Source organism: Chiloscyllium plagiosum, chromosome 6, assembly GCF_004010195.1.
Source record: "Chiloscyllium plagiosum isolate BGI_BamShark_2017 chromosome 6, ASM401019v2, whole genome shotgun sequence".
Taxonomy (NCBI): domain Eukaryota; kingdom Metazoa; phylum Chordata; class Chondrichthyes; order Orectolobiformes; family Hemiscylliidae; genus Chiloscyllium; species Chiloscyllium plagiosum.
In genome coordinates, this window is record NC_057715.1 from 24,923,817 (window position 1) to 24,939,048 (window position 15,232).

The 15,232-nt window shown below is 41.1% G+C and overlaps 1 protein-coding gene across 9 annotated transcripts in view; it reads right to left on the reverse strand.

The window, feature by feature from the left end:
• Positions 1 to 15,232, reverse strand: part of dachd (dachshund d) — a 593,865-nt gene that overhangs the window by 388,629 nt on the left and 190,004 nt on the right. For 6 of the 9 annotated variants that reach the window (XM_043691360.1, XM_043691358.1, XM_043691357.1 and 3 more), the window contains exon 2: positions 9,677 to 9,799. The exons of the other annotated variants lie outside the window; for them this stretch is intronic. In XM_043691360.1, coding sequence (XP_043547295.1) covers positions 9,677 to 9,799 — 123 coding nt within the window. The remainder of the gene's footprint in view (positions 1 to 9,676; positions 9,800 to 15,232) is intronic. 9 annotated transcript variants of the gene reach the window in all.

A 15,232-nucleotide genomic window follows, 5' to 3' on the forward strand; every position in this document is an offset into this window, starting at 1 on the left:
TGATTGACAGATTGGGGACACTATTCCTGAAGCGCAAATTTTTAAAATGTACATTGGCTGTACCACGATTACATTGCCAACACTTTAAGCACTGTTTCTAAAACTTGATTTTTTAAATAATTCTGGATTGCATAAGAACACAAATATCATGTTATAATGTATTAGAGTTATGTCTTCGATTGTGCGCTGATGTTTCTGGAGTGGGACAGGAACCCACAATCTTCTGACGACACACATTACACTAGAGTTATAGTCACAAAATGCTCTAAAAACTCAGTTTGTAAAACACAATGATGTTCTTTGTGACCATACTGATATCTTTTTATTTACTATTATTCAGGGTGAGAAGGATGCTCCTCGACATTTAGCCCTCCATACCTCCCAGTTCAGCCTTGATCTTTTGTGCTCCCATCCTGGAGTAAGACTGAAACCTTCAACCTTGTGACTGAGAAGAAACAGGATTACCCACTGAATCAAGGCTGATGCACAGAACTCAGACAAGTATAAACTCCTCAACTTCTTAACTTAGAGTCATGCAACTCCAGCGAAGGTAACCAGGGCTATCACAGGCAGGATATTGTTCAGGCATTGGCTGACATCCGTGTGCAAATTAAAGTTGCATTTATGATTTTATGTCTCCCTCCTGGTAGGTTTGAGGGCGGTGCTGTGTTTTTTTCGGAGGGTGGAGAATGGAGAAGACGGCGGGAGTGTTGAGAAAGTGGAGATGTAAATCCACACCCCCTCCCCGCAGCACAGGATAACCTTTCTGACACCTACCCACACTGTGACCTGTCAGAAATTTTACAGGAGGAAATAAAGGAGCATTAAGCAGCCCCCTCATCCTTGGGCCTATTAAAGATGACCTGAAAATGTGTTGCTGGAAAAGCGCAGCAGGTCAGGCAGCATCCAAGGAGCAGGAGAATCGACATTTCAGGCAAAAGCCTTTCTTCAGGAATGAGGAAAGTGTGCCCAGCAGGCTAAGATAAAAGGTAGGGAGGAGAGACTTGGGGGAGGGGCGTTGGAAATGCGATAAGTGGAAGGAGGTTAAGGAGAGGGTGACAGGCCGGAGTGAGGGTGGGGGCGGAGAGGTCAGGAAGAAGATTGCAGGTTAGGAAGGTGGTGCTAACCTGCCTTTTATCTTAGCCTGCTGGGCACACTTTCCTCATTCCTGAAGAAGGGCTCATGCCCGAAACGTCGATCCTCCTGCTCCTTGGATGCTGCCTGATCTGCTGCGCTTTTCCAGCAGCATATTTTCAGCTCTGATCTCCAGCATCTGCAGTCCTCACTTTCTCCTATTAAAGGTGACTCATGGGCATTTTTGTGCCAATTCCAGCATTTTGCATGTGGCGGGGAGGGGTAGAGGGATGCTGGAAGCCCAGCAGATTTAGTTGCTGAAAATGTGTTGCTGGAAAAGCGCAGCAGGTCAGGCAGCATTCAAGGAACAGGAGAATCGACGTTTCGGACATAAGCCCTTCTTCACCCAGATTCCTGAAGAAGGGCTTATGCCCGAAACGTCGATTCTCCTGTTCCTTGGATGCTGCCTGACCTGCTGCGCTTTTCCAGCAACACATTTTCAGCTCTGATCTCCAGCATCTGCAGTCCTCACTTTCTCCCAGTAGATTTAGTTGCACAAGTTACTTTGAGTAAAGGGGAGGTGGGTGCAGCTTTCTTCTTGTGGGTTTGTTGGACTAAACTTAGCGTCATCCCTCCAATCCCCACCCACAAGGTCACCCCCAGACTCTTGAACCAAATCCTCCAACTCACCCTACTTTCCAAAGCTCCACACCCAGAACATACCTGGGGGTCCTCAGCACATGGAGCCTGCCAATATGTCCTAACAGTGACCACCATATCCATCTGTTACTGCTGGGACTACAAAGACGTGCCAATTCCACACAGGGGCTTACTCCTGAGATAACGTCAGAAGTGTCACCTGAAAACAATGGCCAGTGCTCCCAATGTTAAATTGCTGTAGGACAACCAACATGATCATGGGCGGGCACACCAATATCCCAAAATCCGCACCATCTCCTGAATTTTTACCCATAGGAGGGGACCATGACATCCTATAAAATCTGGTCTGTGGTGTGTGATCCTGCAGTGCTATGCTCTACACAGGAAACATTAAATCATAACCTTTTCCACGTGTAGGTTTGTCCAGTAAATAGCTGCAGTCGTCCGTGCCTTCAAGAAAAGGAAATCCATTAGCAGCTAGAATTTTAACATAAAGAAGATTTAACCACCAGTGTCCAGAATTGCTCAGTAGTACAATTTTGGAAGGAGAGGTTAAAATCTATTTTTACCATCCAAAATACAGTGCTCTATAAAATGTCAGCAAACATAAGTTTGGGATCATTTATAACTGGTATGTTGTCTTGCTGTGATTGTAGAAGTAATTAAAGATGAAAGGAATTGTGTGCAGTGAACATTTACACAATGGCTATTGTTGAAAAACACATTATATCTCAGACAGTAATGGACAAACAATACACTTTGTTCCCTTCAGAAGTCTGCACCTGACCTCTTTTTGGAACATATAACATTAGGAGCACTGAGTTTCCATCATTATTTTTTCATTAAAAAAAAACACACATTTCCTTTCGTATTACACCTGTAGAAGTGATTGACTATTTCAAAAGGCTTTAAAAAAGGGCAGAAGCCAAAACAAACAAAGCAACATTTCTTTTGGGCAACGCAAGCACAATGCAGAAATGGAAATTACCTACACCTTCAGTATGAGTGCTCATTCGTATGTGCATATTGGAAAAAAAATTAATGTTATAATGTGTTTTCTTCAGTGATACGTGCTTGTTCTCTGACCCATGAAGGCACTAACTCATGAGGGAAAAATTTTGCTGATCTCCCTCCCATCCGCCCGTGACATGAGCAGACAATGGTTTGGTGGAGGGATCAGCAAATATGTGGAACTTGACATCAGTCCACTGCTAATACACTGCTTCCAGTTTAACCCTATTGCATTTGCAATTGTTTGTAAAACCAATTCGAGAGAGCTGGGTCCCACATTGTACTATGAAACTTAGACCCCCATTCCTAATACTTTCACTGTTATTTGTAAGTTTAACTGGCTAACCAGGATTCCAAGGATTCATGAATCTTGGGAAGTTAAAGGGCATTACAAGTCAGCCAGATCAAAGTGCTCAGGACTCTTTACCGTAAGGATAATTCCTGATGAAGGGCTTATGCCCTAAACGTCGATTCTCCTGTTCCTAGGATGCTGCCTGACCTCCTGTGCTTTCCTAGCACTCTCAACTCTTTACAGTAAACCATACAGCCAAAGCTGCACCCATTGCCAGGCGTATGGTGGATGTTCCCAATGATACCTGATTACAGTCTTTGACTTCCATTTTCCCGGCCAGGAGCTGTTAATCTTTCACTCTGACAAGGCAGGAAATAGAGGGATATATCTTCTATGTTATGCACCTTGGAGCAGATAGGACTCCTGGTTTAGAGGGAGAGACATTATTGCTGTGCCCAGGGAACAGAAGGGGAGAAAAACAGGTGGGCGGCATGGTGGCACAGTGGTTAGCACTGTTGCCTCACAGCGCTAGAGACCCGGGTTCAATTCCCGCCTCAGGCGACTGACTGTGTGGAGTTTGCACGTTCTCCCCGTGTCTGCGTGGGTTTCCTCCGGGTGCTCCGGTTTCCTCCCACAGTCCAAAGATGTGCAGGGTCAGGTGAATTGGCAATACTAAATTGCCCGTAGTGTTAGGTAAGGGGTAAATGTAGGGGTATGGGTGGGTTCGCTTCGGCGGGTCGGTGTGGACTTGTTGGGCCGAAGGGCCTGTTTCCACACTGTAATGTAATCTGTAATCTGTAATCTGTAAATCTGTAAAAAGTGATTGAGCTCCAGCTGATTCCGTACATTTCCTGGTTTCCCTGTTGTAAACATACGATGCTGATTCCTTCTTTGTAAATATCAGGGCATGAGAGTGTTATTCCACAGAACTATTTGATAAACCTGTCAATCTCAATCATTTTTTACATGTGACATTAGATGGTGAACGACTATAAGTTCTGGAGGCATTAGAACAGGTTCTCACATAACCTCCCTACAGTGCTTTGATCCACCAGGAATCATCAATATGTAATTGGGAGTGGAAAATCTGACTAGCCTTTATCTATTTGTCAACCTGTGGCACTGAGGTATATTCCAACATCTCAAGGTTCACTTCAGTCTTGGTTAACTGACTCAAAATAATACAGCAAATACACCAGGGTATTTCCTGATCAAAGGACTAATGCTACAGAAAGCCATCTATTAAACATGCCAAGCTGTTTAACTCGAGAACTCTCTCCCCAGAGCTCTCTACCTCTCTGATCTCCTTTAAGGTACACGCTCTACATTTAAGCCAACTTTAATGTTTTCTTACTTCCTTCAGGTGCCAAAGTTTGTTCATAAACATTCTTGTGAAGGACATTTTGCAATGTTAAAGGCATTATATGATGCGTGCTTTCATTGTGGGTTTTAGGTTTCGTTTGTAAAATACCTTGAATTAATAAACACTTTTTAAGAGTTACTTGTAATTTGAAAAGAAAATACTGCCCTTGTGTTTGAGTAGACATCCATTCCAACTATAATTTCATTCTGCTCTACATTTCCTCAGACCTCATGGAGGAAAACAATCGTGGAGTTGCATTGCCATTTAACTAGCAATCCAAAAACACAGGCTAAGGTTCTGATGAGATGGGTTCAAATCCCACCATGGCAGAGGTAGTGAACTTTGAATTCAATAAAAGTCTGGGGAAAAAACACGCCAAAATGGTGACCATGTGATCACTATCAATTGTTGTTAAAAATCCATTTGGTTTACTAATGTTCTTGACGGGAGGAAATCTGTCATCCTTATCTGATATTTTCAACACATAACACCAGACCCACAGAAATGTGGTTGACTCTTAACTGCACTCTGGAATGGTCATTGCAAACCACGCAGATACAGGAACAATTATGGATAGGCATTGGCCCAAACAGCAATGTCTAAATCCCATGAATGAATTAAAAAAAAGAATGTGCTCAAGCAATTCTACATCAAGGCAGCATGTAGGAGTGACTTTATCTTATGGTTCCAAACTAAGCTATAGCTTCAACCATAAGGCAGAGTGCACAAGATATTGCTTGCAATCAATCACTTCTCTGTCTAATATCTTTTCATCTTGAATTTTTGTTGGCAACATCTCAGCCAATAAGAGTTGATTTGCCAGCCAATCAGCATCCCTTTTCTCTGATAGTATAGACTGTGATCATTTTAGATTTGGTATTCTTGCTTTCCTCCTGTGCAAGACAACAAATTTCAGCAACTTAACTTTCTCTCTTCAACTATTTTCCATTTACTGTTTCTGTCACTTTGATGCAAAACATTCCCAGACAATAAACATTCCTTTCTTGTTATATTGCTGGTCATTCATAGCTCAGGAAAGAACACTGATAAAGGAAGAGGATTTTCATGAGAACCTATTACAGATATAGTAATTTACCTAATGATTTATCATCAGAAAGTATGCTATCACTTTAAGTCAATCACATTAGACAGTCTGTATCACTTCATCAGTGTTTATTCTGAGACTTACTTCAGGAAATATTAGTGTCTATCACTAGAACTGGTCGCAAACTATATCATATGGCTTTTGGACTCAAAATGACCTCTGTCAATATTTGCATGTGTGAGAAGCAACTTCACAAATAAATGATTCCTTTTTTAAACAGTCTCATTTCATAATCAATGTTAGAGCTGCCGTTAATATCTCATATAATCGTCAACAGCTCTAATGAAGAGCTATTTTAGCTTCTCTAGACAACAGGAGCATACAAGGGTTTGAGTTTTCAAAGTGAATTACCCCAATTTATTCTTGGTCAGCTTGTTGAATTTTATTTCGCAGGAGGGCACACTCTTCAGCTACCCCTTCCCTATCCATCTAGAAAAAAAGTTGCTTGCAAACTGAAAACCATAGTGGTGGCCCACTGTGGGCAGCCTGAGCAAATAGAGACTTCGACCTCTGCCATGCAAACTCTTACCCTTGAAAGGTGCTGGCCAATTTGATTAGTCCAAAGCTCTTGCCATCAATCATCAGCAATGGCAGAAAGAAAGGTATGCCCCAGGCTTCATGGGCAGCAAGGATGCATCGGGTACATTTTGGAGAGATGAATTTGGGGGGATGAGGCAAATGGGAGCTGGTTTAGGTGGCCAGTTAGGGAGACACAATACAGGGGTATTATCTTAGGTGGAATGGCCCCAGTGTGCACAGGATGCCTCTCAGAGCAGGAAACCACAACACCATCCCCACCAACCTTTCCTTTCACTCCATTTCACCAATTTTGGTGATAAAATGACCTTTACACACTGCCTGCCATCCACTGGCTAGCATATCATGGCAGTGGAAGCTGATTGAAGTCCTCAAATGGTCATTAATTGACCACAAGGATCTCAACAAGCTTAAGGATGGGCAGCTTAACCCCTCATCACGGGGATCAGGTTGGGGTGGGCTGAAAGGTGATGGGGCTATCCAACTTTACACGTCCAATCCTTCTACAAAAACACATCCAACAGGGTGGGGTCTTTAATAAAACATGGATGGAAATGTGTTGCTGGAAAAGCGCAGCAGGTCAGGCAGCATCTAGGGAACAGGAGAATCGACGTTTCGGGCATTAGCCCTTCTTCAGGGCTTATGCCCAAAACGTCGATTCTCCTGTTCCTTGAATGCTGCCTGACCTGCTGCACTTTTCCAGCAACACATTTTCAGCATTTATATTCAGCATTTAATTCTACAATATTTGCAGAGTTAACTCTGGCTGAAGAAGGGCTAATGCCCGAAACGTCGATTCTCCTGTTCCCTAGATGCTGCCTGACCTGCTGCGCTTTTCCAGCAACACATTTCCATCTCTGATCTCCAGCATCTGCAGACCTCACTTTGTCCTCTTTAATAAAACATCCGATATTCCCTCTTTCTAAGGTAACACTTTTCCCTCACTACTCCCACCTTAGAAAATTACTGTTAATCCTGCTTATTTTGAAACATATCCTGCAACACAGTACAATAATTTTCAATACAAACACAACAACATCCTTCAGCCAAAAGACATATTCCCCATCACTTGCATACAAGCAATGTATAATAGCCATGGTTTATTTGTGCCTGGATGTACTGTGGAATATTGATCTAGGTGCACATTGGCAAACCATCAAAGTTATTGTGATATTTTTCAGTGAAGTAGCATATCTTTGACAATTACCTATAAGAACAGCTGAAAGACACTGTAATTTTTAGTCCTGTAAGTAATTTGATCAATGTTTTACATCCAATGTACACATATGGCAACATTGGTATATTATTAAATGGTATTATGCTAATACACAATCGACTAGGGTGCATACTGTTTAAACATGATTAAATATGGCCGGGTAAAATGGAACAAATATATGCTTTTAACGTATTGACATTAGACTCAACTCAGAACATCTGTGCACTGCTTATATAGCAAGTGAAGGGCAGTCCTCTGTTTACTCGAGAGATAATTGTGAGATTTACATTTCTGCTTTTAATTTTTGAACAATAACAAGCTTCTGTACCTTGAGGGCTCAATGCAATTGGAGGTTATAAATGCAAAATTTCTCCTTTCTTGTTTTGTAACCATGGTGAAACAATAGAGTGCGAACTTTCGCTGAACCTTGCTCCTTTAATGGACTGGTCCATGTTGACCTAGCAATGCAGGCTAAAACCTGATACCATCACACAAACTACTGGTAAAGCAATCAGATTAAAGAGCAACTACACTCAATTACATTCCTAATTTCAACACAACAAAGTCATTGTCATTAGGGAAAGATAGACTGCTTCAATTAATCACTTGCAATTTTTTTTCTGTTTTTTTAAAATTCGTTTTAAAAGGACATTACAATTAGGTAGAATGATCAATGAAAGAATGCTATGCACGCAGGCTTTGAACACCAGAAAATACACACAGTTAATCCATGTTTTAAATCATAATTAAGTCATCCAAAGGAACCAGCAAGAAGTCATAATTAGTACTTTCCATGTTGATAAATTATTCAACCATTACAGAATGTGCGGGAATGAGAAGCACATAATGTTTTTCCCTTTGTCTCTACAAGAAGGAATAACAGTCAATCAGTCTATTGTTCAACTATATCCACTGACCAGTCTACTCTCTGACTGAAATCTTGCAACATAAAATTGTCCCTCTTCTTTTCTGAAGTGTCCAATATACAAAATGTGGGCCTGAATTCTGAGTCCAGGGCTGTGATCTCAACATTAGGACCATTACTGAGTCCTGACCCCATAATGGGTGAGCATCAGTCAGGCAATGCAGGTTTCCATAAAAAGGCCTTGCTCAGCCCTAAAGTGAGTTCTGTTCCCAATTTAGGGTCAGTGGCGAGGGATTTGTTTCAGAAGGAGACTTTTTTCACTGGGCTTTCCATCACCTGGAGGAATGGAGCAAGCAGGAAAGCAGGGGGCCAGGAGCCTAACAATTCCCACACAAGAGCCCCAACAGTCATGTTTATTCAAGCGATTGGCAACTGTGTGCCACTGCGTGAGCACCTCAGTTTAACAATTTCTTTTTTTCAAACCAGACTTTTCATCAGTAATGAATAATGGCTCCCCTCTGTGCTCCCGACAGCTGCGCGCTAACATGTCCCAGATCGTTTGCTCTTCCCATTATTGGAAAATTTAATTCTGTTGCTCTCTGGCCTGTTAACAAGATCTTCAATGAGTATATCAGCAAGTTAATTGGAGGCATGCAGATTGCTTATCAACCAGCCCCTCTTCCCCACATTCGCTTTGAAGACTCCAGCATTTCACAGAGATGTTAGAAGACTAACATGCCATTTGAGAGAGGGCAGTTATTTACCCATTATCAACCTTGTACCTAATGGATGACTGAAAATGCAGCCTTTGATGCCAAGGAATGTGTTCTTTTGTGATTATTCTGGAAACTTAAACTATGTGAACAGATAACTCACACTACTTATAGTGATTTTAATTTATTACGCTTTACTCATGTGCTCCAGTAGTAACAATTCAGCGTGTTCTAACATTTCTCTATTGTCTGAAACATATCCATGCATAAGAATTGCCACACTCACTTCCATCATAAGAATTGCCAAATTAAACTACTGAGAAGTACACCTCTGTCGAGTTTATCACTTACAAAGGACACACTCTAGATGTTATTTTCACTTCAGGTTGACTTCAACTGAAAGGCAATTCAATGTATAGCATTCTTAACTCTCACTCCAGAGTTGAACCAAAAAATCTATACTGATGCTCCACTACAGGGTTGATGAAGCATCACACTGTCAGAAGTGCTGTCTTTCAAAAGAGATGTGCCAAGTCCCCGCATGTTCTCTCAAGTTGGCATAAAACATCCTATACTGCCAATTTGAAGGGGGAAATCTAAATCATTCAGCTATACTTAAAAGTACTTGATTAACTGTTAACCATGTTGGAATATCCTGTGATTGCAAAAGTTGCTTTTAAAATGTTAATCATTCTGCTTTCAATTTGTATAATAATCATGCTGTCTTTTTTTCGTAAATACATTAACTGTAAAGTAGATTAATATCATGGAACATCCAACAAAGGAAACTCAGTAATCCATTGAAAATTCGAGTCAAGACAAGTTGATGGACTCAATTACCTAGAGTAGAAATTAACTGGATACAGAAAGTTTCTGCAACCCAAGACAGGACTTTTCCCCATCAGTTTAGAAGAGTGCATTTTAAATGGCTCCGCCTGTCCACTCACTGTAAATGTGAGACATCTGTAAAATACGAAAGAGTAGATTTTCACTTGACAGTTGAACATAAAGCTGGTACATTTCTTAAATTTGTTCATGGGTTGTGGGCATCACTATGTGGGCTAACATTTATTACACATTCCTAATTTCCTTGAACTGAGTGGCTTGTTCAGTCATTTTGGATAGCAGTTAAGGGTCAACCACATTGCTGATGATTTGGAATCACATGTAGGCCAGACTAAGTAAAAATGATAGATTTCATTCCTTACCATTATACAAGCTCTTAATTCTGGATTATTATTTGAACTCAAGCTTCTCCATCTGCTATGATGGACTTCAAACTCATCTGTCCAGAATATTAGTATGGAACTTTGCCCCTCCACATCAATTGCCCCTCATAGCTCAGACAAGCCAACATCCAAAGAATGCTAATTTTCACTTCCAGTCATTCCCATGGAGAATGAGTGGGTTTCTATAACAGCTGAATCACAATGCAATACATACATCTGTTTCAACAATCCCAATTTTGATATTTACTACATAGCCTACCTACTGCCTGGCACTTTTCCACTTGAGTCAGCATCCAAATCACACTCAAGATGGCTTTCAACAGTACTCGAGGTTACTATTTGTGCCCATGAAATGAACACTGTCACTGCCAAGGAAATAACATATTAATTGTCAACTATTCCCATGTCAAACTCATTTCATCTTATATGTGACTTGAAGTTCCTCCTATATTTTCCACCTTGCACCCAGTGTTGGGCAGGAATTCAATGCTGGTCTCACATGACACAGACCATTATGTACTGTCCAATATAGTGCACAACAGATTCAATTCAGAGCTTCCCTCATACAGTCAAATCAAGTATTACTAGGTCAATATGCATTAATACAAAATAAGGACACCCTCTACACAATACCATTGTTGCAACGAAAATATGATAGATGGTAAATAGGGTACAGCTCCATCTTTAGAGCATTATCAAGAATCTCCAGAGCACTGATGCATAAAGCACTGTCTACAATCTTCAAATAACACCTTCATCTAGTTGCCTGAGCTATATTTAAAACAACATCACTGAGGTGAAATACGCTGCAACACCTCTTCCTCACAAATTCTTCCAGTTTCTCGTTGTACCTGTCACATGAGCTTTCACACTCATAGCATTTCCCATAAATAAAAAGCTTTGAAAATTGATATCCTAATTTTCATATAACAGGATAACTGTGTAATTGCACAAGAAGCAGCAAATCCCTGTAAAGGGATTTCTATCGCCATGTAGCTTTGATTCATTATGAAATATAGTGGTATTCTTCAAGGTCCTATTTGTACGGAGTTAATTTAGTCACTATGCACTGCTCGTCTTAAGTGCACTATTTAAACTAAGCCTGAAGCTGGATTTACTTCAAATTTAGCATGTATAAACAGAGAGTATGACGTTGAGTGCTCTGTCTATATTGCAGGACTATTTTGTGATGCTGAGTTTTAGTATTGAGGTAAAAATTTTATGAAGTTCTATCCATGTGGACTGGAGGATACCTGACAATGTGGAACACAAACCGTCAAATGTGTTGATCAACGCAGCCAAGTCTGAATGTCAACTACAAAAACCAACTGCTACGGATGATAGTAATCTGGAATAAAAACAGAGTTCTGCACACACTCAGCACTTGTGGAGGTGGAAACAGAGCTAAATCTTTTGACCTGTGGCTTTTGCCAGAACTAAAGAAAGTTAAGTACATAAGAAATAGAAGCAAGAGTAGGCCATTCAGCTTCTCCAGCCAGTCCCACTATTATATATGATCATGGCTGGTCTTCAACTCATTTTTCATTAGCTCTCAACTCCTTGACGATGCAAAAATCAATCTGACTCCACTTTAAATAGTTTCAGTGATCTAGCCTCCACAACTCTCCAGGGTAGAGAATTCTTGGCATTCTCTACTCTCTGGGAGAAGAAATCCCTTTCCATCCCTGTTTAAGCGTGCTCCCCCTTATTCTGTAACTATGTCCCATGGTTTGAAAGTCCCCGCACATACCCTGTCAATCTCCCTCCGAATCTTGTTTGCTTCAATAAGATCAACCCTCATTCTCAACCAGTTCTCAATAAGTCAACCCCTTCATCTAAGGAATCACTAACTGAATCTCTTTTGCACTGCCTATACAGGGTCTCTTAAATGCAGGGACCAAAACTATACACAGTATTTCAGGCACAGTCTCACCAACACTCTGTGTATTGGAAAAAAATTTCCCTACTTTTGCAACTCTGAACCCCAGCAATGAGGTCAAAATTCTATCTGTGTTTTTAAAAATTATTTGCTGCACCCACATGCTAATGTATTGTGTTTCATGCACAAGAACACCCAGATCCTTCTCTGCTGCACTCTTTTGGAATCTCCCTCTATTTAAATAATAGTGTGCCTCTTGACTCTTCCCAGCAACGTGCATGACTTCACACTTTCCTCCATTAAACTCCATCTATCAAGGTTTTGCCCACCTCACTCAACTTATCCCTACTCCTTTACATATTCCTTATGTTCTCTTACACATGCCCAGCCCCAAATTTTGTGTCATCAGGAAATTTGGATCCATCACACTCTACCTCTCCTCCAAGTCATTAATATGGATAGTAAATCATTGAGACCCTCGGATTGATCCTTTTGACACTCCACTAGTTATGTCTTTCCAACTGGAAAAGATCCATTCATCCTGACTCTCTGTCTTCTCTGTGTTAACCATCCTCAATCCATGTGAATATATTAGCCCTAATACCATGAGCTCCTATAATGGACAATAATCTTTTACATGGCATCTTCCTGAATGCCTTCTAGAAACCAAACACACTATATCTACTACTACTCCTTTATCTACTTGCTATATCTTTAAAGAATTTTAGCAGATTTATCAAACATGATTGCCTGTTCACAAAACTGTGCAGACTCTGTCCTGGCTCCAGGTCAATGGACAAGGTCTTGGCTCCAAGTCAATGTTAGGAGTCCTAGCTCATCTTCCAATTCACCCACCCAGAATGAAGTGGAATATACGAGCCTCAGCGTCCTGCAAGAGGGCAACAGGAGGATATTCTAGGACAACCGAAACAAGATAAAACTTTCCCAATGATGAAGCCGTGTGGATGCAGCAGAACCCATGGCATGAGCCATGAGTGGCCAAGCCCTGCGCTCAGGAGTCAAATGCTTCTGACCCCATTTCCACCATCTTGAATATTAGCTTTTTGTGATTCAGGCACAAGGACCCCCAAGTCCCTCTGAGCTGCAGTTTTCTACAGTCTTTCCTCAGTTAAATAACATTCAGCTTTTCTATTCTTCTACCAAAGTGCATAACCTCACATATTTGCACATTATAAGGTTTTCTAACTCACTTAACATGTCCATATACTTTTGTAGTCATTTTGTGTCATCCCCACTGCTTGCCTTCCCACTCATTTTTGTATCATGGCTAGTGATGCCCATATCCCAGAAACATTTTCTTTTAAAAAAACTTCCATCCAAACAGCATTTGGGTTGAGTTTAATTGAAAACCATCCTGGAGGTTGCCTGGGAGACTTGGATATTGATTAAGGGAACAGGAGGATGGGGGTGGAGACCCTATCAACTTCTAGAGTGGAGAATGGGAAGGGTCAAGAACGACACACAAGTTTTTGATCCTGCTGCCACTGGTATTGAACCAGCCATGAGTGAAAGCCATGTCATGTAGACAAGCCATGAGATAAATGCTTACAGATTTGGTAGGCAAGTCTTCTCTCCTTCTGAGGCATTCTGAGCCCTACATTGGAAATGGAGGAACTCATAGGGAGTCACCTGTTGCCTTTGACAACAACCACTCCCCCATTCCCTCCCATCAGACCCACCCTGACTGATCATGGTGATCCAGCCCACTCCCCCACACAGTCTAGCCTGGGAGTTTCAGGGACCACTCTTCATGTAGGCTTCGTGGAGTGCCAGCGGTTGCTATTCTCCCAGGTGAACTTATATGGACCCATGGATCTCGGAAGTAGAACATTCAATCCACATCAGGACATTTGATGGAAAAATGCCATCAGTGGTGTTAAGAAAGACTGATGGCAGCCAACAGACAGGGACTTCATCTCAATGGGGCTCCTGGAAATGGTCACAACTGGGTTTCCACCAGCTCTCCAGCAAGCATTCAATTCTATCATTTGTCTCTCCAAGGTACAGAATTTTAATTCATGAGCAGAAAGAATAGTATCCTCAATCAGTAAATATAAAATTATATCGCTATTATACCTGGAAGTAGCATTTAATAACCTGGACATTCCAAAGAAAGGGAGGTTAAAGGGCTGGACATTTTTTTGCAAAAGTGATCAACACATCAACTATAGTCATTTCTTGCTCTTCTTTTGAATTTTGACAACTCACTGTTGTTCTATGGCACATTGCGGCTTGTGACAAAATTTGTTTTAGAAACAGTGTCCTCATTGGGACGAAAGAATGGAGGGTACAGTTTAGCTATGGAATAAATCTGTAATGGTTGTCACAACAAAAGCTGAATTGTTAAGCCACTCACATTTTAATCAGATGCTTGGCCTTATTCTCATGGGTGATTGATTAATGTCGGATTTAGTCTAATCTGTTTTGTTACTGCAATGAGAAGCATGCAATAAGCTGTTTGGTTTTGTTTGTATTTTGTAATTATTCATTCACAGAATGTAGGCATCGCTGGCCAGGCCTTGCATTATTGCCCATCCCTACTTGCCCTTGGGGTGGTGATGCTGAGCTCGTCTTGAGCCACTGCAACACTTTTTGCCTTTAGGAAAAGAGCACCAGAATTTGCACTGAGTGACAGTAGAGGAACAGCAACATTGTTCCAGGTCAGCACAGATTATGTCTTGGAGGAGGGTTTGCACATGGGTTGTCAGTTTAGTGTATGACAAAAATATCTTGAGAACTCCCATCTGCACACTAGCAATTTTATGAGACCATTTTCAATATTCTTCCTATTTTTTGGAGCAGACATGGATCAGTTTGTCAACAAGAATGTCTGCTCTCAATATTCTTCCAGTGCCTTTCAATGATTTCCTGCTGGGTCGTGGAAGAGAAACCACACAGCATTCCTCATTTTGATGGAACAACTCACACCTTACTGGGAAACCCCCAACTCCCCATTCCAATCTGCTCAAAATTAACAATTCATGGAGAAATTTAAATCACAGTTCTTCATTTTATTCAATGAAACAGAAGGTAGACTTCTGTTTATAGATAGTGCATGTCCAACTCTCAATATATTCCAAAGGGTTTCACAGAAAATGAAATATTTTTCAGTCATAATCATTCTTGTAATGTGGGAAACATTGCAGCCAACTTTCATTTAGCAAAATCCCCAGCAGCAATGAGATTGTGACCAAATGATCAATTTCAATTACATTAGTTGACTGCCTTTATTGGCCCAGGCAGTGGAAGGAATTTCTCTGCTCATCT